General features: G+C 44.0%; 2 protein-coding genes across 3 annotated transcripts in view; one reads left to right on the top strand and one right to left on the bottom strand.

Annotated features, from left to right (window-relative positions):
- Positions 1 to 26041, bottom strand: part of trdmt1 (tRNA aspartic acid methyltransferase 1) — a 166644-nt gene that overhangs the window by 3445 nt on the left and 137158 nt on the right. The gene's annotated exons all lie outside the window — the stretch shown is intronic.
- LOC133143074 (uncharacterized) lies at positions 7190 to 22597 on the top strand. The gene is made up of 7 exons (XM_061264828.1): positions 7190 to 7298; positions 7380 to 7524; positions 7621 to 7734; positions 20295 to 20439; positions 20511 to 20659; positions 20743 to 20882; positions 22190 to 22597. Exons 1-7 carry the CDS (start codon positions 7199 to 7201, stop codon positions 22339 to 22341), a joined length of 945 nt encoding a protein of 314 aa, XP_061120812.1. The 5' UTR covers positions 7190 to 7198; the 3' UTR covers positions 22342 to 22597.

Here is a 26041-nt window from a genome sequence, read left to right as displayed (position 1 = left end):
ACTGAGACGAGTACCAGATGGTCTATGGTTACTGCGATGTGTTTAACCATACCACCGGCTGTTTAATATTACCGGTATGTTTAAAGAGGTGGCATGGGGTCTGTCTCATCTTTGTCTTATACCTGAGCGTCTGTTGTTGCTGCTGTTTAGTAGTCCATCAGTTTGACTGGCAGCTTTAACCAGTTCCTTAATTTGTGATTGTGGTGTGTGTGTGTGTGTGGGGGGGGATTTGTGATTGAGGGGGAGGTGGGCAGGGGGATCGTTGGGTCCTCGATAGGCACAGAGATCCTTTGATTGCCTTGGGTGATCTGGAGCAGTGGGTCTGGTGAGGTGGGATGTGATGGAGGGGGGGGTGCAGGAGGGGGGGAGTGTGTGCTGTCCTTGATGGCCCACGTGGGAGAGGGGGAAAGGAATCCTGTGAGGGGGGATGATTGCGTGCTGACGTCTTCGGTGGGCTATCCTTTGTGCGTCGCCAGCTGTCTTCTCATATCTTTGATATGGTGTCCCAACGGCGTAACAAATGTTGGTACTGAGTAGCCTGGATCCGTAGATGTTTGGATGTATCCCATCTGGCTGGAAGTGGTCTTTACAATTCCAAAAGATATTGAAATGATCAATAAACTGTATTCCATGTTTGAAGCACTCCGATGTCAGCCATGTATTTAGGCCAAGAAGTCTACTGAAAGATTCCGTTCCTTTGTTTAAGGTTGGAATGGGGCCAGAGATGTACACACACTGTGACTGATGGTCATCCAGTATGTTTAGCAACAGGGTCAAGTATTTTTTCAGAATCTCAGACCCAGTTTTCATTTGTAGAATGTCAAAAGACCCGGTGTGGATAATGATTCTCATAATTCTTGGGCATGTATTTAAGATAACTGGAAACAGTTCTGAAATTTCAGATAGTCGTGTTATCCATGCTAATGTTTTCAGTCTTTGGCATTTTAACAAATTTAGTTACGGAGTCTCCAATCAAGGGAGTGTGTGGTTCAGTTCTGGAGTTAGCAAAGATTCTTCTGGCCCTCGGCCTGTCCATGGCTTGGGGACTGTTCCTGGGGTTGTGATTAGCCTTAGCGCTAGCAGCGTGATTAGTATATGCGGCTTCATTACAGTTATTATCCAACATTTCATCCCTTGCCAATAGTTCATACCTGTTATGTAGTGGGAGATCAGGTGTAGGAGTGAGTGTTGATGCTTTCATATCTAATCTCTTGCCCGGTTTGCCTCTCGGGCTGACAGCTGGTGTTGATGTTTTTGGCCTGGCTCCATTGTGATGCTAGTAAGCGGTTGTCGTCGGAGCTTCTGCAGCTAATCCAGGGTTACGGACAACATCAGAGAGCATCCTGGGAGTTTCCACCACTAGTTCAGTAGTGTTAGGACATATCCAGGGAAGTGTGTCGGTCAGATCTGTAGCGGGAGCCTCCACGTTGATAGCCCCGTCTATAACAATCTGTGTCTGTCCGTTAGCATTTGGTGCTACTTTGGCTACATGATAAGCGTCAATGAGCTGCTCCACAGCTGCTACCGAGTCCGTGAATTTGTCATTTTCACATATCTGATGTAGTGTTTCAATCTGTATTCTAAGATGCGTTTCAAACTGGAATAACCCTCTGATTAAGTCGCTTACACTCCGTGCAGTTTACCGGTTTTGATGGCATTGAAGACATGTTGGAGAGATTTGAGGACACTCCTTCTGTAGGCTGCAGTAGCCTGGTGGCCTTTGCAGTCTGGGGGTAGCTAGTGTAGGCTACTGGTAGTAGAAGGGCTTCTGTAGTCCGAAGTTAAATACTGTAGTCTACAGCACCTTGGTGGTAGCTGGGCTTCTGTGGTCTGGTGGTAGCTACTGCAGGCTGCAGTAGCCTGGTGATAGCTATAGGCTGCAGGCTGCAGTAGCCTGGTGGTAGCTGGGCCTCTGTAGTCTGGTAATAGCTACTGTAGGCTGCAGTAGCCAGATGGTAGGTGGGCTGCTGTGTAGGCTGATGGTGGCTAGCACGGCTAACAGGTAGCAAGGCTAGCAAAGCTGGCTAGTGCTAGCAAGGCTGCTAGCATACCAGAGCACATGCTCCATAAAAGAGAATAGTCCACAGATAAAACAAAATTGGTTTTCTAACTAACCTTTACAATGATGGTACACTAGCATTTGGTAAAAGGTTAGAAAGTTCTCAAAAAAACACTAAAAACACTCTGGAATTGCAGGCAAGACTAGGAGCAAACAATACCGGCAGCCATCTGGAAAATGTTCAATATATAAGTCGCTCCGGAGTATAAATCACATTTTGGGGGGCAATTTATTCGACAAAATCCAACACCAAGAACAGTCATGGACGAGCAACAACAGGCTAAACGATAGGTATGCTAACGTGACATAAACACAAACGAAGAGCTGAGAACGGCCCTGACGTAACTTTCAGAGTTATTAAAAAAACTATTACATCAATAACACGTTTATAAAACCATCTGTGTCACTCCAAATCATTAGACCCATCGATCGTTCTTTGTCAACAATGGGTGCGCGCAGCTGACGGCGCTTGCACTTCAAAATTTTCCACAGGCCCATATAACGATATATAAATTAGATATCAAATAACGATTATATAAGCAATAGTATTATCAAGCCATCTGTGCACTCTAAATCATTAAATCCATCGATCAAATTCCTCGTCCTTCGTCCGTGCACCCTGACGTCAGCCTCGTCGTTATTCCACAGATCTACTATATAACTATATTGTAGTGTTAATAACGTTCAAGGAAAGACGTGGGTTTGTTAAACGGCTCTTTATTTAACAAAACAAACTTACAGGCGTGTGGCGGCGTGGACTTCCAGCCACGGAAGTGGAAGAGAATCCATAGAATAGGACCAGGCGTGCGTGAAAGCCATGACCGAGCCCCATCCACCGTCCCCGGACAGCAGCCCGGCCGAGCGCCGGCCCTCGACTTCCACCCACGGAGGTGAAAGAGAACTTGGTAGAATAGGACCGGGCGTGCGTAAAAGCCATGTCTGAGCCCCATCCACCGTCCCTGGACAGCCACCCGGCCGAGCGCCGGCCCCTGACTTCAATCCATGGAGGTGAAAGAGAGCTCTGGAGAGTAGGACCGGGCGTGGATAAGGGCCATAATAGTTTTTCAAACCTTCTGTGTCACTCCAAATCCTTAAATCCTTCAAACTCTTCGTCTGCCGTGTCACTTAGAAACAAAGCCGCTAATGATGCCGGTAGTACGTGGGGCCCTTCGTCATCTTAGTCATCCCGTGTTCAATCTTTGTCCATTATGTAAACAACCGCCGCGCCGCGTCGCGCTGCTGACGTCACTTGAAATTCAATTTACAGTAATCCCTTGCTACATCGCGGTTCGTTTATCGCAGTTTCAGACATACAAGTCGCTCCGTATTATAAGTCGCCCCCCCACCCACACTATGAAAAAAACGCGATATCTATCTATCTATCTATCTATCTATCTATCTATCTATCTATCTATCTATCTATCTATCTATCTATCTATCTATCTATCTATCTATCTATCTATCTATCTATCTATCTATCTATCTATCTATCTATCTATCTATCTATCTATCTATCTATCTATCTATCTATCTATCTATCTATCTATCTATCTATCTATCTATCTATCTATCTATCTATCTATCTATCTATATACCTATATCTATCTATATATGTATACACACACACACACGTATACACACATATATATACTGTTTTTTTCCGTGTATAATGCGCGAAATTTAACTAATTTATTGTCCTAAAATCTGGGGTGCGCATTATACATGGGTACCATTTAATTTTTAAATTAAAAATAAAAAATTCTTTTTTTTTTTCTTTTTAAGAAAATCATGGTACAACAAAACCAACAACAGGACTGACCGACAAAGACGTGGAACAAAAAGACAGGGTGACATTACCAAAGACAGGAACAGAAACCAAACAGACATGACATCATCCGACGGTGAGCAAGGGGCAGACAGGACTTAAATACAAAACACGTTACATTGATTGAGGTGACACAGGAAGGGAGGGGCGACGTGAACAGAAACTATGGCAACCTAGACACATAGCAAAACTGGGGACGAGACATGACAAATCTCCCTCGAAATAAAACTTGAAATCACCTTTCTTCTTGTTTGTTGTCAATCGCGCATCGCATTCAGCCATCCTGCCCAACACACTTAGTCAGTAAAATTCATAATTGACGACACATCGTCTTTCCGTCTCTGCTGTTCACTTCAAACACGCTCCATACGACCGCAATTCTCTCGTATCAGACGCTTGCTCGATCACCTGCTCGTTTGCTGTCACAATGTACCCTACACAAACCGAAACATTTGTTGCGGCTCCGAGTCACGACGAGGGGCAAGTTTTGGTTTCCAAGGGTGTTTTTATTCCTCTTCAACGTCTCTCCCATACAGAGCCGCCTTTTTCACGTCCGCACGCCTTTTTCACATGTCCGCACGGATCGCGGTGGTGCCTTTATGGGCAGTCGGGGAAATCAACGCCAACAAGAAAATTTACATCCAGCCTAGTTAAGACCATACCAAAGACTATAAAAATGGGACCGATTGCCTCCCTGCGTGTGTGACGATCATTGGGACTTAAAAAAAAAATAAAAATTGGGTGCGTATTATTATTATTATTATTATTTTTTTTTCAAAGTCTGCTTTATTGTCAACATCTTCACATGGTGACAAAACATATTACACAATAGACATACAAGTAAACAACGCAATATAAAAAACAAGAAGGCACAAACAATAAATAATAACAGTAACAATAAATAATAAATAAATAGATAACACAACGAATAAAAGCCAGTGTGCATACAGACAGTAAAAGTACAGGGCGCTACGCAGAATGGGGAAGCGAGTTCAGGATCCTGACAGCCTGGAGTATGAAGCTGTTTGAGAGTCTGGTGGTGCGGGAGCGCAGGCTTCTGTACCTCTTCCCAGAGGGCAGAAGGTCGAACAAAGAGTGAGCGGGGTGACTCACATCACTCACAATCGTGGTTGCCTTGCGGGTAAGATGGGAGGTGTAAATGTCCTTCAAGGAGGGGAGCGAAGCACCAATAATCTTACCAGCCGTGTTCACTATGCGCTGCAGGGCCTTCAAGTTGTAGTCAGTGCAGCCGCCACCCCAAACAGCAATACAGCTGGAGAGGACGCTCTCAATGGTGCCGCGGTAAAATGTAGTCATGACGGCCGGAGGGGCGCTCGCTCGCCTGAGTTTAGTACAGGCGGCGCTGGGCTTTCTTAGTCAGTGATGCGGTGTTGGTGGACCAGGAGATATCCTCACTGATGTGCACCCCCAGGAACTTGGCGCTGCTCACTCTCTCCACCACAGCACCGTCAACGGTCAGCGGCAGGTGTTGGGTGTGACCCTTCCGGAAGTCCACAACAATCTCCTTGGTCTTGTCGACGTTCAGCAGGAGGTTGTTGCCCCTGCACCACGTGGTCAGAAGGTCAACCTCCAGCCTGTATTGAGTCTCGTCTCCCTTGGTGATGAGACCCACCAGAGTCGTGTCGTCAGCAAACTTCACTATACGGTTGTCGCTGTAGGTTGCAGTGCAGTCATGCGTCAGGAGGGTGAAGAGCAGCGGACTGAGCACACAGCCTTGGGGGGCCCCCGTGCTTAGCGTGATGCTGGCGGAGATTTCGTCGCCAACACGTACTACCTGTGGCCTCTGACAGAGGAACTTTAGTAGCCAGTTGCAGAGATAGGCACTGAGGCCCAGCGTGTCAAGTTTGCTGATGAGGCGTTGTCGCACAATGGTGTTGAAGGCAGAACTGAAGTCCACAAACAGCAATCTCACATACGAGTCCCTTCTCTCCAGGTGGGTGAGGGCCGAGTGGAGCGGAGAGCAGATGGCATCCTCAGAAGACCGTTTGGCTCGGTACGCAAACTGGAAGGGGTCAATGGTGGGGGGAGAACGGATCGGATGTGCTCCATGACAAGCCGCTCAAAGCACTTCATGATGATGGGCGTAAGTGCCACGGGGCGGTAGTCATTGAAGCAGGACGGAGCGGGTTTCTTCGGCACAGGTACGATGGTGGCAGCTTTGAAACATGACGGGACGATGGCCTGCTGCAGGGAAGTGTTAAAGATATCTGTGAAGACATCCGTCAGCTCACCAGCGCAGTCCTTCAGCGCTCGACCTGGGATGTTGTCAGGGCCCGCCGCCTTACAGATGTCGATCGCGGCAAGCGCCCTCCTCACGCTGTCGGCGGAGAGGCACAGGGGCAGCTCGTGTGAAGGGGGAGTGGCCTTCAGCGGGCAAGTGCTGTTCCGAGCGTCAAAGCGAGCAAAGAAGCGGCTGAGGTCATTGAGCACAGCACAGCTCTGCGGCGCGGGCTTGTAATCCGTGATGGTCTGAATGCCCTGCCAAAGGCTCCGTGCGTCCCTGCTGTCCTTGAAGTGGGCGGTAATTTTGCACAAGAACGCCCTCTTTGCATCTTTGATGCCCCGGGACAGGTCAGCCCTCGCAGTCCTCAAGCCAGCCTCATCCCCCGCTCTAAAGGCTTTGTCCCTGGCCCTCAGCAGCCTGAAGACAGCCCCCGTCAGCCATGGCTTCCGGTTAGCCCGAGTGACGATGGATTTTGAGTGAGTCACATCATCAATGCACTTCCTGATGTAGAAGGAAACAGAGTCAGTATACTCCTCAATGTCTGTCCGATCGTCGCAAGTGGCAGCCCTCCTAAACATGTCCCAGTCAGTAGAGCCAAAGCAGTCACGCAGTGCATCAGAGGAACCCTCAGGCCACACTCGTACCTGCTTGCGAACTGGCCTGGACGCTCTCACCATTTGTCTGTATGCGGGCAAAAGCATAACAGTGATATGGTCAGAAAGTCCAAGATGGGGGCGGCTTTGAAAGCTCCTTTATGCGAAGAGTAGACCAGGTCCAGGAAGCTGTCGCCACGCGTACATGGGTACAGGCTTTTTTCCAGCATCAACATGCCATTTTTAGGGTGCGTATTATACATGGGGAGCATTATACACGGAAAAAACGGTACATACAAATATATACATACATACACACATACACACGCACACACACACACGTCTACAGTATATGAACTATGAACTGAAGAAGTGCATTAAAAATTGTGACGTGAACTTTGAACTACTAAATAAACTAGTAAATAAACTTTCCTAACACTGGTTATGTGTATTTTATTTTGAAGCAGTTGCCAACAATGGGGAAACACAATGCTGGACGCCTTGTTGCCATATTGTTGTCTATCGTGATCTATAGTGTCACTTTGGTGGTCAACGCTCTTTCTGTTATGGGAGTAGGTAAGCAAAAGCAAACACGACGTGGGATAAAGCTCATGTGACCGTTGCATTTGATGAACACTGCACCTCTAATTTGTACAGGACCCTTCAGTACCACCACAGGCAACGTGTCTGATGTTTTTGTGACGGAGGTCACCCCGTCGGGATGGACCTTCAGTATATGGAGCGTTATCTACGTGTGGTTGACATTCGTGATTATCTACTTCCTGGCTAACCTTTGCAGAAAGTACAAACATTTCAAAAATTTATTTACCAAAAGGCCATCTTGTCTTCACTATATTAAACATTTGTTGTTGTTGTTAATATTTTGTGTTTCTCACAGGAATGCTTATGGCTATGTTTACTGCAGTCCCCCAGTCTTTCCTTACGGATTCTTTATTTGCTGGTGTCTCAATCTGTGCTTCAATATCGCCTGGCTGCTTGTTTGGGACCGAGCGTAAGTTTTTTATAATGTGCAATTACATGAGCATGACTTCCAAGATGTTGTTGATGACATTACATTTGCAAGTTACAATGTGCTTTTCTCATGTTATATAGAAGTGATTATAATTACATTAAATCAAACATCTACCGTAATTTTCTGACTAAAAGTCGCACCGGAGTATAAGTCGCACCAGCCATAAAATGCCAAAAAAAGCGAAAAAAAGCATATGTAAGTCGCTCCGGAGTATAAGTCGCATTTTGGGGGGCAATTTATTCGACAAAATCCAAAACCAAGAACAGTCATGAACGAGCAACAACAGGCTAAACCAGGGATGGGCAAACATTTTGACTCGCGGGCCGAACTGGGTTCTAAATTTGGACCGGAGGGCCGAACCAGGAGCAGATGGACGTAGTGTTTGTGTGAAGTAATATAAGCGACCTGTAAAGGTCATTGCATAAAAGATTTTGGCATTTGGTAGGTAGTAAAGCATGGATATTCCAAACAAGTTTTTTGAAAACAAATGCATTTATTAACATCCATCCATCCATTTTCTGAACCGCTTAGTTCCCACGGGGGTCGCGGGCGTGCTGGAGCCCAGCCGTCATCGGGCAGTAGGCGCGGGACACCCTGAACCGGTTGCCAGCCAATCGCAGGGCACACAGAGACAAACAACCATTTGCACTCGCACTCATACCTAGGAAAAATTTGGAGTCTTCAATCGGCCTACCAAGCATGTTTTTGGGATGTGGGAGGAAACCGGAGTGCCCGGAGAAAACCCACGCGGGCCCGGGGAGAACATGCAAACTCCACACAGGGAGGGCCGGAGGTGGAATCGAACCCACACCCTCCTGACTGTGAGGCAGACTTGCTACCCAGTGTTCCACCGAGCCACCCATTTATTAACAGCATTATAAAAAAAAAAAAATTCACTAAAAAATTGCTATCAGTGATTCTCATTAAATACAACAGTCTCCATCACTTCAGTGCCTGCATCTCAGATTAATGAAAGATGTTTATCTTATGAGATCACATCAAACGGCAAACATTCTGACCAAGTTAATCATCTTGAAGAATCGGTGAAAGCATACATCCAAATAATCAAAACTGCAACACGGTGAGGGGTATCTGAAAATCAGAGCAGAGTTTTAACTCTCAAACACCTGGTAACAGAGGTGAGGAAACGTGAAACACTTCCTTAAAGTAAGCCTTAAGAACTTTACAGGTTAAGATTAGTCGCAAACAGGTAGTGGGTCAATGTCCTTGAGCATCCTGCATTGTTTGAAAATGAGAATGGTCCCTGCTATGTGTACAAATCATATTCAAAATGCCTCCCCTTCATTTTCAGTGGGAACAGTGTTGTTGGTCTCCCTTTTTTGCTAGTGCGTCATAGTCTGGAGTAAAATTTGTTGTGGCAATTCTTAGGAGAGATCCGAGGTGTTGGTCCGTTTACCTCGATCTGTGACGGGTTGATGTTGACGTTCATGTGGCTGAACGTCACGTCGCGTACGTCGAGCCAAATTGGCCACTCTCTTTAAAACACTCGGCACTCAGTGTCCACCTTGCGTTTCCTTGGGCGACTCATTTTAATGGAAGGATTCCAGGGGAAGGTTTGTGGGTGGCTTTAGCGTAAAACTGTATCTGAAAGCTCAGCGCGAATCACAAGAATGCCGTCGTCACAGCCCACGCTCTAAATTCGGGACTGATACAAATAGAGCGCGAGTGCGCCATGTCCGTACTACTGAGTACGTACACGCACTTGTGAGTGGGCACCGAGCTTTCTGACACGGCTTCCGGTAGTAAATGCGCAGGCGAGCGCTTCCCCATCTACTGGGGAAACGCAGTCATTGCAGGCAAAATGACCAAAAAAAAAGGTTAATAATACAATTTGTTCAGGGTTGGCGGGCCGGATTAAACGGTCCCGTGGGCCGGATGTGGCCCGCTGGCCGTAGTTTGCCCACCCCTGCTCTAGCTCCACCCCTAGGGTAAACGATAGGTATGCTAATGTGACATAAACACAAACTAAGAGCTCAGAACGGCCCTGACGTAAAATTCAGACTTATTCAAAAAACTGTTACATAAATAACACGTTAATAAAACCATCTGCGTCACTCCAATTCATTAAATCCATCAATCAACAATGCGTGCGCACCGCTGACGGCTCTTGCACTTCAAAATATTCCACAGGCCCATATAACGATATATAAATTATATATCAAATAACTATTATATAAGCAATAATGTTATCAAACCATCTGTGCACTCTAAATCATTAAATCCATCAATCAAATTCCTCGTCCTTTGTCAACATCGCCGCGCGTGCGCCCTGACGTCAGCCTCGTCGTTATTCCACAGATCTACTATATAACTATATTGTAGCGTTGACAAAGTTCAAGGAAAGACGTGGGTTTGGTAAACGGCTCTTTATTTAACAAAACAAACTTACAGGCGTGTGGCGGCGTGGACTTCCAGCCACGGAAGTGGGAGAGCTCCCTAGAATAGGACCGGGCGTGCGCAAAAGCCATCTTTGTCCTTTATGTAAACAACCGCCGCGCTGCTGACGCGACGTTGTGTCGCGCTGCTGACGTCAGCATGACCATTTCCCGTGACTCCCGGTTCAAGATGGTGGACAGGTCTGCACGTCGTCAATCAGCTAAAGCGATCATCTAGTGTTTCTATGTATCTCTATGAAGCCAAATCCCAAAGTAGTAGTAGAAGAAGAAGCACATGTGATTGGCGCTTTGCTGAAGGGCTGCTGACATCAGCAGCGCGACGTCGCGCGTCACTCGACGAAGCTCTCTTTTTCTCGTCAGCGTGTTGTTGCGACGCTGTGTCAGCAGTGCGGCGGTTGCTTACATAAAGGACAAACACTGACTCGACAGCTGCTGCTAACGCGACGTTGCGCTGCTGTCATCACTTGAAATTCAAATTACAGTAGTCCCTTGCTACATTGCGGTTCGTTTATCGCGTTTTTTATTTTTAAAAATATTTGAAAAAAACCCCATATATAAGTCGCTCCTGAGTATAAGTCGCCCCCCCACCCAAACTATGAAAAAAAACGCGATTTATAGTCCGAAAATTACGGTAAAACAATTCTAAAAAGGTTCACCAAGACAAATATACAAAAGCCTAAAAACCACAGCTTACAAGAAAACAAACAGAGTTGTTTCTACACTGGGATGGTTCTGTATAAACTGATTAACCAACCTGTATAGACAACCAAAAATAGGAGCATTATTAAAATAATTATGAACATTTTTAAACATTGTAATAGGGAGAAAATCAACATCAAAGTATTTACCAAATGATTTTATGAACAACAACGCAATGATTAACATGGATAGAGTGTTCAACAAATTCGATTTTTTTTTCAGTGGCAAACAATATTTAACAAACTCAGGGACAAAGAAAATTTGCTGAAAAGGAGTAACAGGTCAATACAGTCAACGTTTTAAGGCAAGGTGAAGGAGAATAAAATACTTCTAAATGTATGAAAACAACAACAAAATAGACAATCTGATTCAATGACTACCACCCCCGTGGCACTTACGCCCATCATCATGAAGTGCTTTGAGCGGCTTGTCATGGAGCACATCCGATCCGTTCTCCCCCCCACCATTGACCCCTTCCAGTTTGCGTATCGAGCCAAACGGTCTTCTGAGGATGCCATCTGCTCTGCCCTCCACTCGGCCCTCACCCACCTGGAGAGGAGGGACTCGTATGTGAGATTGCTGTTTGTGGACTTCAGTTCTGCCTTCAACACCATTGTGCCACAACGCCTCATCAGCAAACTTGACGCGCTGGGCCTCAGTACCTACCTCTGCAACTGGCTACTGGACTTCCTCTGTCAGAGGCCACAGGTAGTACGTGTTGGCGACAAAATCTCCGCCAGCATCACGCTGAGCACGGGAGCCCCCCAAGGCTGCGTGCTCAGTCCGCTGCTCTTTACCCTCCTGACGCATGACTGCACTGCAACCTACAGCGACAACAGTATAGTGAAGTTTGCTGACGACACGACTCTGGTGGGTCTCATCACCAAGGGAGACGAGACTCAATACAGGCTGGAGGTTGACCTTCTGACCACGTGGTGCAGGGACAACAACCTCCTGCTGAACGTCGACAAGACCAAGGAGATTGTTGTGGACTTCCGGAAGGGTCACACCCAACACCTGCCGCTGACCGTTGACGGTGCTGTGGTGGAGAGAGTGAGCAGCGCCAAGTTCCTGGGGGTGCACATCAGTGAGGATCTCTCCTGGTCCACCAACACCGCATCACTGGCAAAGAAAGCCCAGCGCCGCCTGTACTTCCTGCGGAAACTCAGGCGAGCGAGCGCTCCTCCGGCCGTCATGACTGCATTTTACCGCGGCACCATTGAAAGCGTCCTCTCCAGCTGTATTGCTGTTTGGGGTGGCGGCTGCACTGACTACAACTTGAAGGCCCTGCAGCGCATAGTGAACACGGCTGGTAAGATTGCTGGTGCTTCGCTCCCCTCCTTGAAGGACATTTACACCTCCCATCTCACCCGCAAGGCGACCACGATTGTGAGTGATGTGAGTCACCCCGCTCACTCTTTGTTCGAGCTTCTGCCCTCTGGGAAGAGGTACAGAAGCCTGCGCTCCCGCACCACCAGACTCTCAAACAGCTTCATACTCCAGGCTGTTAGGATCCTGAACTCGCTTCCCCGTTCTGCGTAGCGTCCTGTACTTTTACTGTCTGTATGCACACTGGCTTTTATTGTGTGAAGGCGAAGGCCTTCACACATATGTTATTCTACACCATTCACTTAATTATTATATTTTATTCCCGCCACTTTTTTGTCCCGCTTCTTCTTCCACATTTTTCCTCCGATTCACTCCATTCCACTTTTCACGTATTCCAAATATTCACGACATGAGCGCTTGTATTTTTCTCGTTCCGAAAATTTTCAGATTCCGCAAAATTCCCCAAATTCCGACAAATTTTTCCCCATTCATTCTCAATGGCACATTTGACATTTCACATTTACGTCGTTCCAATTTGAAATTCACATCATTCAGCACATTCTAATCACATTCGGAAGGATTTTCGACATTCCCAAAATTCCCAAATTCAAAAATTTCACGTTTTCACGTTAAAAATTCAGACAAATTTTCACAAAATTTCGTTTTTCACCTCTAACTTCTACATTTTTCAACCGATTCAACTCGTTCCAACTTTCAACTGTTCATCTTTTGCCTACCTATTCCCCGACGTCCCACTTACCAAAAACTTCACATCTTTTATTTTGAAATTCAACCAAAATTCTCTAAAATTTCGTTTTTCTACTCTAATTTCTACATTTTTTGACCGATTCAACCCATTCCAACTTTCAACTGTTCATTATTTTTCTACCGATTCCACAACTTCCCACAAGCTTCACATCTTTTATTTTGAAATTCACACCCAATTCCTTTTCCCTTCTCATTTCTACATTTTTCAACCGATTCAACCCATTCCAACTTTCAACTGTTCATCATTTTTCTACCTATTACACAATTTCCCACTTACCAAAAACTTTACATCTTTTATTTTGAAATTCACACCCAATTCCTTTTTCCCCTTCTCATTTCTACATTTTTCAACCGATTCAACCCATTCCAACTTTCAACTGTTCATCATTTTTCTACCTATTCCACAACTTCCCACGTCCCAAAAACTTCACATCTTTTATTTTGAAATTCACACCCAATTCCTTTTTCCCTTCTCATTTCTACATTTTTCAACCGATTCAACCCATTCCAACTTTTAACTGTTCATCATTTTTCTACCTATTCCACAACTTCCCACTTACCAAAAACTTCACATCTTTTATTTTGAAATTCACACCCAATTCCTTTTTCCCTTCTCATTTTACATTTTTCAACCGATTCAATCCATTCCAACTTTCAACTGTTCATCATTTTTCTACCTATTCCACAACTTACCAAAAACTTCACATCTTTTATTTTGAAATTCACCACAAATTCTCCAAATTTTCTACATTTCTCAAGTAATTCAACACGTTTCAACATCATTCGGCAGCATTCCCCGAAGAAGTTATTCATACATTTCGCCTTCACACGCAATTTCTCCAGAAATTGCAAAATTCTAGTTTATTATTACTCTTATTATTTATTGTTTGTGCCTTTTTGTTGATGATGTTTTTTACTTTTGCACTATGCTGGCTGGCTCCGTTTTGCTCCTCTTATTTATTGTGTTATCTGTTTATTTATTATTTATTTCACTCTTACTATTGATTGTTTGAATTTTTGCCTTCTTGTTTTTATATTGTGTCGCGTACTTGTATGTCTATCGTGTTATGTGTCTCGTCACCGTGGGATAGAGCAAAACGTAATTTCGGTCTCTTTGTGTGTTGTGACATATGGAGAGATTGACAATAAAGCTGACTTTGACTTTGACTAATTGACTCCATATAAAAATGCTAAACTTACTATTGATTACATACTGTGTTATATAATATATATACTGACTACAATCTATTTATAGCAGGGGGTTTTCCAGAGCAAATAAAACAGCCAATCCCTCTTTGAATCAGTATAATTGCTGTCACTTTTCCTGAAGGAATAAATGTTCAAAAATGTGCAAGTTTGATTGAAAGCAATTAAGTGAATGAGAGTTGGTTTGGTTATTGAACTAATAGAGGTACAATTTTAGCATTAATAAAAATATCAAATCAGAACAGCAAATGACATGAATAAATAAAGTATATGTACAAATAGTAGAGTCATTGATTTGAAAAAGGCATTTGACATGAAGATAAACCATTGAAATTTAAAACTCCAAATTGAGTAGGCTGAAGTTACTGATGGTGTGCCTGACTTGTGATTGGGCAGCGTGAGATCGATTCCCAATCAGTGGCGGTATGTGGGTGTGATTAGTTGTTGCGGTGTATATGTGCCCCGCAACACCAGTTCGAAGCATTGTTTGCCTTTCGCCCAATGTCAGCTGGGATATACTCCAGCACCCCCTGTGACGCTGAACAGGATAATCGGTGTTGAAATTGGATGGATGGAAGGATGGATGGATGGATGGTTAATCCGCATAAATACATCAAAGAACAAAATACTTATTTCCTGTAGCCAGCAGGGGGTGCAATCACTATAATGAAAAATAAGTGCATGGATGTCTTCAAGCCTGTACTGTTATCAAAACTTCGACAGGATGAGATCATGTTACTGCAGCTTTTAAAATCAAAGCTATGTTAAATTTCAAAGTACCGTATTTTTCCGTGTATAATGCGCCCCCATGTATAATACGCACCCTAAAAATGGCATGGTGATGCTGGAAAAAAGCCTGTACCCATGTATAATACGCACCCAATTTGTTTTATTTTTTTGTGTGTTTGTTTTTTTAAGTCCCAATGATCGTCACACACGCAGGGAGGCAATGGGTCCCATTTTTATAGTCTTTGGTATGGTCTTAACTAGGCTGGATGTATTTTTTTTTGTTGGCGTTGATTTCTCCGACTGCCCGTAAAGGCACCACCGCGATCAGTGCGGACATGTGAAAAAGGCGGCTCTGTATGGGAGAGAAGTTGAAGAGGAATAAAAACACCCTTGGAAACCAAAACTTGCCCCTCGTCGTGACTCGGAGCCGCAACAAATATTTCGAATTTGTGTAGGGTACATTGTGACAGCAAGCAAGCAGGTGATCGAGCAAGCGTCTGATACGAGAGCATTGCGTTCGTATGGAGCGTGTTTGAAGTGAACAGCAGAGATGAAAGGAACAAGGCAAAGTGTTGTGGAATAAAATATTACCTGGAATACGCATTTCCTTTTTTTGCTGATTGAAACTGCTAATTAAACTGTGAATTGAAACTAATAGGAAGAAAACAACTCTCGCTCTTTATATAGCTGACGTGTCTTGCGCATCCGTTCTGCGCATCGGATCCATAGTGCGCATGTGCAGTGATACTGCCTCCGTATGACGTCCGGTCCGCGATGGAGATTAAAAATCAAACAATATTTAACAATAACACACCAAGGATTGCACCATCGCATCAAACGATGTGTCGTCAATTATGAATTTTACTGACTAAGTGTGTTGGGCAGGATGGCTGAATGCGATGCGCGATTTACAACAAACAAGAAGAATGGTGATTTCAAGTTTTATTTCGAGGGAGATTTGTCATGTCTCGTCCCCAGTTTTGCTATGTGTCTAGGTTGCCATAGTTTCTGTTCACGTCGCCCCTCCCTTCCTGTGTCACCTCAATCAATGTAAAGTGTTTTGTATATAAATCCTGTCTGCCCCTCGCTCATCGTCGGATCATTGCATGTGTTACTGTCATGATGTCTGTTTGGTTTCTGTTCCTGTCTTTGGTAATGTCACCCTGTCTTTTTGTTCCACGACTTTGTCGGTCAGTCCTGTTGTTGGTTTTGTTGTACCATGATTTTCTTAAAAAAATAAATAAATAAAAATAAAAAGAATTTAATTTCAAAAATTTTTTACCCATGTATAATGCACACCCCAAATTTTAGGACAATAAATTAGTTATACACGGAAAAAAACGGTAAATTTAAAAAAACTGACTTTCTGTTGGATTATAGTTCCAAGAATCTTTTTACAGGAGTTTTTTGTTGTTGTGTTTTTAAATGAACACATGAGAGTAAAAGATACTTTTAAAAAAAATGACCTCAATAAAAGGCCAAAAGTGAGACAAAATCGCATAGGAAACAGAAAATGGTGGACTTCTTGTTGAGTTTAGATAAGAGCCCCAGAGACATTTTGTAGGTTTGGGCTGTATGTATCCAATTTTTGGTGGACCTTGGTGAAATTTGTAGAGGGCGCAACAAATCAATTTATTTTTTAAGGTGCAACAAACTCAGTGATATTTTTTAGTATGTGACCTCTATCAAAGGTCAATCAATTATTGAATTATCCAAATTACTTTAGTCTGCATTTAAAACACTTATTTGCTTATATACGGCAAGTGTTATCCAACACATCTTGTAACTTCATGTGTTACCAGCAAGTTGCACATATTTTTCCCTTCATAAGCGTTGAGTCAAAAGGTACAACATATTTGTGTAACTTCACTTTGTAACCAGTTCAGTGGCCTAGTGGTTATAGTGTCCGCCGGGTCATACCAAAGACTGTAAAAATGGGACCCATTGCCTCCCTGCGTGGCAGTCAGCATTAAGGGTTGGAATTGGGGGTTAGAAGGAAGGGAGCTCTTTACAAGCTTTGTCTCCCTCCTTGCACAGTTATTGATATAAAATGATGTGCTAAACAATAAACTAACTAACATACATTTCCATTATTACCTAACCTTTGCTACATATGAATCGAAGTGACAACAATTCTTAATCCGTGGGGTTTACAGTGTTGGTCCGTTTTGCATAAAAACAGCTACAGCTTTGGCCTTCCACAGTTGCTTCCCAAAATATCTACCGTTTTTTTCCGTGTATAATGCGCGAAATTTAACTAATTTATTGTCCTAAAATCTGGGGTGCGCATTACGTATACATGGGCACAAATTTATTATTATTATTTTTTTAAGAAAATCATGGTACAACAAAACCAACAGCAGGACTGACCGACAAAGTCGTGGAACAAAAAGACAGGGTGACATTACCAAAGACAGGAACAGAAACCAAACAGACATCATCATGACAGTAACACATGCAATGATCTGACAGTGAGCGAAGGGCAGACAGGACTAAAATACAAAACACGTCACATTGATTGAGGTGACACAGGAAGGGAGGGGCGACGCGAACAGAAACTATAGCAACCTAGACACATAGCAAAACTGGGGACGAGACATGACAAATCTCCCTCGAAATAAAACTTGAAATCACCTTTCTTCTTGTTTGTTGTCAATCGCGCATTGCATTCAGCCATCCTGCCCAACACACTTAGTCAGTAAAATTCATAATTGACGACACATCGTTTGATGCGATGGTGCAATCCTTGGTGTGTTATTGTTAAATATTGTTTGATTTTTAATCTCCATCGCGGACCGGACGTCATACGGAGGCAGTATCACTGCACATGCGCACTATGGATCCGATGCGCAGAACGGATGCGCAAGACACGTCAGCTATATAAAGAGCGAGAGTTGTTTTCTTCCTATTAGTTTCAATTCACAGTTTAATTAGCAGTTTCAATCAGCAATCACCTGCTCGTTTCCTGTCACAATGTACCCTACACAAATCCGAAACATTTGTTGCGGCTCCGAGTCACGACGAGGGGCAAGTTTTGGTTTCCAAGGGTGTTTTTATTCCTCTTCAACGTCTCTCCCATACAGAGGCGCCTTTTTCACGTCCGCACGCTTTTTTCACATGTCCGCACTGAACGCGGTGGTGCCTTCACGGGCAGTCGGAGAAATCAACGCCAACAAAAATAAATACATCCAGCTTAGTTAAGACCATACCAAAGACTGTAAAAATGGGACCTATTGCCTCCCTGCGTGTGTGATGATCATTGGGACGTAAAAAAAAAAAAAAAAGAAAATAAAAAAAAATTGGGTGCGTATTATACATGGGTACAGGCTTTTTTCCAGCATCAACATGCCATTTTTAGGGTGCGTATTTTACATGGGGCGCATTATACACGGAAAAAAACGGTAAGTCATTTTAAGGGAATTTCTGACCATTTGTCTTTAAGTTTATTGGTGAAGTTACACTGATGTTGGACGAGGGGACCTGGGTCTCAATCTGTGCTATAATTAATCCCAGAGGTTTTCTTTCGGGTTGAGATCAAGAGTCTGTGCAGGTAAATCAAGTTCATTTATTCATCTATCCATCCATATCTTTATGGCTCTTGTATTGTGCATTGATGCACAGTCACATTGGAACAAGAATCGTTCCCACAAAATTGAGAGCATTAAATTTTCCATAATATAGAGCGCATGGCATTTTCCAAAATTGTTAGTTCCTATTAGTTCCAATGAAAAGAACTTTGTCAGAAAGTCTTGGGATGCTCTGTTTATGTTCCATTCAGACATATAGACATGAATAAGAGTTTTGTGTGGCTGAATTTGACTATCCTACACTAAATCCTGACCTCAACCAAAAAGCACATATTTTGCCTGATTTGGATCCGATTTAGAGCTGGCCTTCTTGTCCAACATCAGTTCAACATCAGTGTGTGACCTCACAAACACCCTTCTGGAAAAATGTTAAAATAGTCATATATATTACCGTAATTTTCGGACTATAAGTCGCGTTCTTTTTCATAGTTTGGGTGGGGGGGCGACTTATAATGAGGAGCGACTTATCTGTGAATTTTTTCAAATTGAACCGCGATTTAGCAAGGGATTACTGTAATTTGAATTTCAAGTGACGTCAGCAGCGCGGCGCGGCACGGCGATTGTTTACAAAAAGGACAAAGATTGATCACAGGATGACAAAGATGACGAAGGGCCCCACATACTACCAGCATGATTAGCGGCTTTGTTTCTAAGTGACACGGAGGACGAAGAGTTTGAAGGATTTAAGGATTTGGAGTCTACGGAGCTCTCTTTCACCTCCGTGGATAGAAGTCAGGGGCCGACGCTCTGCCGGGTGGCTGTCCGGGGACGGTAGATGGGGCTCGATCGTGGCTTTTACGCACGCCCGGTCCTATTCTATGGATCTCTCTTTTACCTCCGCGGCTGGAAGTCCACGCCGCCACACGCCTGGAAGTTTGTTTTGTTAAATAAACAGCCGTTTACCAAACGCACGTCTTTCCTTGTACTTTGTTAACGCTACAATATACGTAGTTATATACTAGATCTGTGGAATAACGATGCGGCTGACGTCAGGGCGCACGCGCGGCGTTGCTGACAAAGGACGAGGAATTTGATCGATGGATTTAGAGTGCACAGATGGTTTGATAATATTATTGCTTATATAATAGTTATTTGATATCTAATTTAAAAAAATAGATTAAGCTTTTATATCTTTATGTTTGAAGCCTGAAATGTCGCGAAATGTTCAAGGGGGCCGAATACTTTCGCAAGGCACTGTATATATTGTTATTTGGGCCTGTGGAATATTTTGAAGTGCAAGAGCCGTCAGCGGCGCGCACCCATCGTTGACAAAGGACGATCGATGGATGTAATGAATTGGAGTGACACAGATGGTTTTATAAACGTGTTATTTATGTCATAGTTTTTTTTAATAACTCTGAATGTTACGTCAGGCCTGTTCTCAGCTTTTCGTTTGTGTTTATGTCACTTTAGCGTACCTATCGTTTAGCCTGTTGTTGCTCGTTCATGTCTGTTCTTGGTGTTGGATTTTGTCGAATAAATTTCCCCCCAAAATGCGATTTATACTCCGGAGCGACTTATATATGTTTTTCTTTACGTTATTGTGCATTTTATGGCTAATGCAACCTATATTCCGGAGCGACTTTTAGTCCGAAAATTACGGTACATACTCCTAAACTTTGTGGAAAGCCTTTCCAGAACAGTTGAAGCTTTTATAGCTGCAAAGAGTGGATCAACAACATGTTAAGGAGCAGAATGTCACTTACATTCATATGCGAGTCAAAGCATTTTAGTTAAGTATTGAATGTTTGACATTAGAATTGAACATTGGTTCTGATTACATGTTTTTGACACATTTCCAAAGGTGGATGATTGCCGCGCTTGTTTTCCTAATTCTGGTTGCTGGCACAAACTATGGCATGATCTCTTTTGCCTGTCATGGTCTTCACGTTTATGGAGCCTGGCTCAAGGAATACCACAAAGTGGACCTGTTGCTCATTCGCATACTGGTTCGTGGAACCTACATCGATCACATTCATTAAGGTAAATCACTAAATGTGACATTCTGATATGACTCCAGGTTCAAAATGGTGTGATGATCTACACAGCATGGACAACCATTGCCACGCTCATCAACTTGGCCATTGTGCTGACCTATACAGCAAATGTGTCTCCCACAAATGCTGCCACAGTGTGCTATTGTATTTTGACTTTCATGCTACTTGCTTGGTATGCATGATATACACAAACACACCACATACTATGTCTATTTGCTTTATGTTCTTCAAAAAGGATTTAAACAATTCTTTTAGGTTTTTCCTTCAGAATGTATTCCTTGACAAGCACATGCGCTACGTCCTCATTGACTACCCAGTTGTTATCTGGGCGCTGGCAGGAAATCTTGATAAAAACTACATTGCCGAATCCCCGAGCCGTAGTGGCATCTTCATTGGTAAGACAGTGTTTCACAATTACTCAGCATTATATTTATTAAGCGTTACGTGCCCATCTGGGGGAAAAAATGCAGTAATATGTAAATTTCTGGAATGGTGGCGCACTGTGTCCACCTCACACTTCAGAGGTGCATGATGTGATTTAGGCTCCGGCGTTCCTATGTAGGGTCTGCATGTTATCTCCGTGCCTCCGTGGGTTTTCACTGGGTACTCCGGTTTAATCCCACATTGCAAAAATATGCATGGTGGGCCAGCTCTATCTGAGAGATCCCAAGGCGTTCCCAAACCAGCAGGGAGACATAGTCTCTTCAGCATGTCCTGGGTTGTACCCAGGGCCTAACTCCCCGAACACCTCACCAGGGAGAAGTCCAGGAGGCATCCTAACCAGATGCCCTCGTGGATGACTGAGCTTCTCTCTATGCGAGAGCCCGGACCCTGCGGAGGAAATGCATTATGGCTGCTTGTATCTGGACATCTCGTTCTTCCGGTCATGACCCACAGCTTGTGACCATAGGTGAGGGTAAAAATGGAGACCAACTGGTAAATAGAGAGCTTTCCCTTTCAGCTCAGCTCCTTCACCACGACAAAATTTCAACTAAGCAGCGCTAGTTGTACGTTTCACCTAGATCTACGAATATTTGGTGGCACTGTTTACCTAACAGCCTAAGGTCTCTTGGAGCCATTTACTGGATCTAAAAATGTCAGTCAGCCATTTTGAATCAACTAGAGATGTTCAAGATACAAAATGCAAGCAAAGCTTTTCATTTTGGCCAACACTGTTGCCGTGGCAACACGGTGTTTGCAAAGAAAACTACATTGGTTTTGAGAAAACATACACAACTTACACATTACACTTAGGGAAATAATCATTATTTTACGAGTTTATTGTGTGAGGTGAAAAATTGCATTTTCGTGCCTTTTACACAGTTTGAACAAAACACTCCCGGTTGACAGTTTCACCAAAATCTATCCAAATTTGGAGTACATGCAACAACCCGAACTATAAGATTTCTCTGGAACTCTACAGGAATTTGGCCATTTTTTGCCACAATTACATTTTGCCACATTTTTTTAAATTTAATGTACTTTCTGATGTATTTTCACAAAATTCAAATTCAGGTGAGCCAGCATCCCAATGTGCCAGTACCCCAACGTTGCCAGGAATGCGGGTGCCCTTTATAGCTCCTCGCAGCTTTATTATTATTATTATTACTATTATTATTATTATTATATGAGCATGTGCTAAAACATTTAAATTTATGATTCTGAGGTTTGATGGATGACCTGTAATTCCTCCTACTTGTAGTTGTGCTGCTAGCAGCAGCGGTGTTGCTATACATCATCCGCCTTGTCCTGGTGATTTGGAGGCACTGCAAGCAGCCGCTGTACAATGGCATCAGCCTGGAATCCATGGACCCAATGGATATTAACCAGCAGCAAAAAAGGGCATTGAGATGAATTCCTTCTCATGTTGTGTATTTTTTTTACTAAAATTTACCACTGCTATCTGTTGTTGTTTTTTTACACACAGTTGGCCTCATGTACAAATGATGTTATGATGTAAATGATGATACGGAGTTAAAAATGTACACAAAATGATGATTCCATTAACTGACAGTATCTGTTAATATCCCTGGTTGATCTCTCACGGACTAACTAACTAACTGAAGCTTTTACAGTTCCTGCCTGCTGATAACAATATCCACAGACAATAAAGGTGTTGATGCCATCATATTCCAGCATTCCACATTTCTTGTGTGTGTATATTTATCAGGAAAAAAGAATATGCATGCAACAAACTTTTTAAAGTGCATTTTTTGGTGAAACGTAAAGAAAGACAATACTACATAGAGGACATAATACAATACGGACATAGAGGAGTATACTGACTCCGTTTCCTCTTACATCGCGAAGCGCATTGATGATGTGACCCACTCGAAATCCATCGTCACTCGAGCTAACTGGAAGCCATGGCTGACAGGGGCTGTCCTCAGGCTGCTGAGGGCCAGGGACGAAGCCTTCAGAGCGGGGGATGAGGCTGGCTTGAGGAGAGCGAGGGCCAACCTGTCTCGGGGCATCAAGGAAGCGAAAAGGGCGTTCTCTTGCAAGATTACCACCCACTTCAAGGACAGCAAGGACGCACTGAGCCTTTGGCAGGACATTCAGACCATCACAGACTACAAGCGCGCGCTGCAAAGCTGTGAGGGCGACATTCGTCTGCTCAACGATGTCAACCGCTTTTTTGCTCGCTTCGACGCTCAGAACAGCACTTGCCCGCTGAAGACCGCTCTCCCTCCACACGAGCAGCCCCTGTGCCTCTCTGCCGACAGCGTGAGGAGGGCGCTCGCCGCTATAAACACCCGTAAGGCGGCGGGCCCTGACAACATCCCAGGTCTGGTTCTGAAAGACTATGCTGGGGAGCTGATGGGTGTCTTCACGGACATCTTTAACATTTCCCTGCAGCAGGCCATCGTCCCTTCGTGTTTCAAGGCTGCCACCATCGTACCTGTGCCGAAGAAACCTGCTCCGTTCTGCTTCCATCATCATGAAGTGCTTTGAGCGGCTTGTCACGGAGCACATCAGATCCATTCTTCCCCCCACCATAGACCACTTCCAGTTTGCATACCGAGGCAAACGGTCCTCTGAGGATACCATCTGCTCTGCCCTCCACTCGGCCCTCACCCACCTGGAGAGGAGGGACTCGTATGTGAGATTGCTGTTTGTGGACTTCAGTTCTGCCTTCAACACCATTGTGCCGCAACGCCTCATCTGCAAACTCGACAAGCTGGGCCTCAGTACCTACCTCTGCAACTGGCTACTGGACTTCCTCTGTCAGAGGCCTCAGGTGGTACATATTCTGCCTTTTGTAATAAGTTTAAGTAGAAACACGTTTTACATGTAGCGCTTTACCTCCCTCTAAAGGTTGCAGTGGGAAGTTGTTTTTGAGAGCAAATACCGAATGGCAGCAAGCATTGTCGACTCGTGTGCATGTGTTGAAAGCTGATGTTTAAACCTTTATGTTGTGCCTTGGACAAGATTTGTCTGTGAGTATTATTCGAATTTTGAAACAATATTTTATTTTGGTTATATGTGATGTTTAATGCAAACCTATTCACCGTAAATGTGATGTAGCTTGTACGTGTTCAGCTAACGCACAATTTTACTTGTATTTTCTCCTAGTTTTACGACGGTCTTAAGAGGGCAATGGTTTGAGGCCATTCTACAAATAAATCAGCTAAAAGAAACCAAGTCTTATTATTTGGAGCGTCGTTAACTCGCTGTCTAGCTGGTGAAAAACTAGATGCTTCAGAGTCAGGACAGCACAGTAAAAAGACACTAGCGCGGCGGGCACAACCACGAGGAGCTACATCCAGCAAGATAACCATGAGCCTATGGTCAGGAAAGCTGTATCACCCAGGTCTACCAGAAGAAGATCTAATGCCAGACCCTACAGAATCAGGACAAGTGCACAACACAGACGATGTGGACAGCACGGAGAACAAGGGTAACGCAAGCTACACAGACACAAAGGTCAAGTCTTCACGCTCGCATACATCCAAACGTTCATCCGTAAGTTCTGCAGCGCTAAAAGCACGTGCACAAGCAGTTGCTGCACGAGCACAGCTGGAGTATTCATTCAAAGAAGCAGCCATAATGAAACAGAAAACTGAACTTGAGGCTAGTTTACATGTTTTGAGTAGTCAAAAAGCTGTTGCAGTTGCCGAAGCAGAGGCTGCTGTTTATGAAGAAGAGGAGGATCTCTCAAAGACTGAACTGAGTCATGTGTTTGTAAAACCACCTGCTAATCCAATGCAACGCACAGCAGAGTATATTCAGCAACACACAGACATTTGCCATGAAGGATTCACATTACGAGTTGATCCTCTCGCTTGCCACAATGCTGCACGTGAACAATGTAAAATGGCTCTGAATACAAAGATAGACAATAAAGGCATGTACAGCGTGGAAAAAACGGATGTTAAAGTAGAGCACGAAACACAGCAAGAACAGACGAATTCCCCCAAAATGTATCCGTACGACACTCCTCCGACATCAGTAGAAATAAGGGGTGTACAGGACATCGCAAGGTACCTAACAAGGAGAGAACTGTTAAGTACAGGACTTTTGCAGTTTGACGATCACCCAGAAAACTACTGGGCGTGGAAGGCTTCGTTTCAAAACACCATATAAGACTTGCATGCTACAGCGCAGGAAGAACTAGATTTAATGATAAAATGGCTTGGGGTTGAGTCTGGTCAGCAAGCTAAAAGAATTCGCTCAGTCTATGTTTTCAATCCAATCGCTGCTCTCAGCCTTGTGTGGCAAAGACTCGAGGAATGTTACGGGTCTCCTGAAGTAGTGGAAAATGCACTGTTGAAGAAGATCGAGGAGTTTCCCAAACTCAGCAACAGAGACAGCACAAAGTTAAGAGAGCTAGGTGACATTCTACAAGAAATCGAATGTGCAAAGGATGGAGGATACTTACCAGGCCTCTCATATTTGGACACAGCACGCGGAGTGAACCCCATTGTGGACAAACTACCCTACGCGTTACAAGAAAAATGGATTGCAACAGGAGCAAAGTATAAAGAGCAATACAAAGGCTGCTTTCCCCCTTTCAGCGTCTTTTCAAGATTTGTGAGACAACAAGCCAAAATAAGAAACGACCCAAGCTTTGTCATCACACCTCCAGCTAGCACAAGCTTCAAGAAAGACCAAGGTTTTAAAGGTAATTCCAGGCAAGTGATAACTGTGAACAAAACAGACATTCCCGCAGACAGTAGTTTTTCTCAGAACAGATACAGTCAGTTGCCAGAAAGCCCCGACGAGCTATGCCCAATACATAAGAAGCCTCATCCACTAAAAAAGTGCAAAAGCTTTAGAGCAAAACCCATAGAGGAGCGCAAGTCCTTTCTTAAAGAGAATAGAGTCTGTTTTAAGTGTTGTGGCTCTACTCAGCATTTAGCGAAAGACTGCAAGGTACAAATAAAGTGCACAGACTGTGGCAGTGACAGACATTTATCAGCGCTACATCCAGGTCCACCTCCTGTTCCAGCTGATAGCCCTGAAGCCGACAAAGAGGATGGCGGGGAGACAGAGGACAGTGCAACAATTTCAGTGGTCTCTAAATGCACAGAAATCTGCGGTAATGCAGACA

This window comes from Syngnathus typhle, linkage group LG18 (genome assembly GCF_033458585.1).
Source record: "Syngnathus typhle isolate RoL2023-S1 ecotype Sweden linkage group LG18, RoL_Styp_1.0, whole genome shotgun sequence".
In the NCBI taxonomy this organism is placed as follows: domain Eukaryota; kingdom Metazoa; phylum Chordata; class Actinopteri; order Syngnathiformes; family Syngnathidae; genus Syngnathus; species Syngnathus typhle.
The sequence above is the reverse complement of the archived record's forward strand: the minus strand, read 5'-3'. Positions and strand labels throughout refer to the sequence as shown.

Bases quoted from the DNA above. Each gene is read 5' to 3' on its own strand.
- LOC133143074 (XM_061264828.1), top strand. From the start codon at position 7,199: ATGGGGAAACACAATGCTGGACGCCTTGTTGCCATATTGTTGTCTATC. The intron at 7,299-7,379 runs GTAAGCAAAAGC...TAATTTGTACAG, and splicing joins TCTTTCTGTTATGGGAGTAG to GACCCTTCAGTACCACCACA. The intron at 20,440-20,510 runs GTTCGTGGAACC...ATATGACTCCAG, and splicing joins TGTTGCTCATTCGCATACTG to GTTCAAAATGGTGTGATGAT.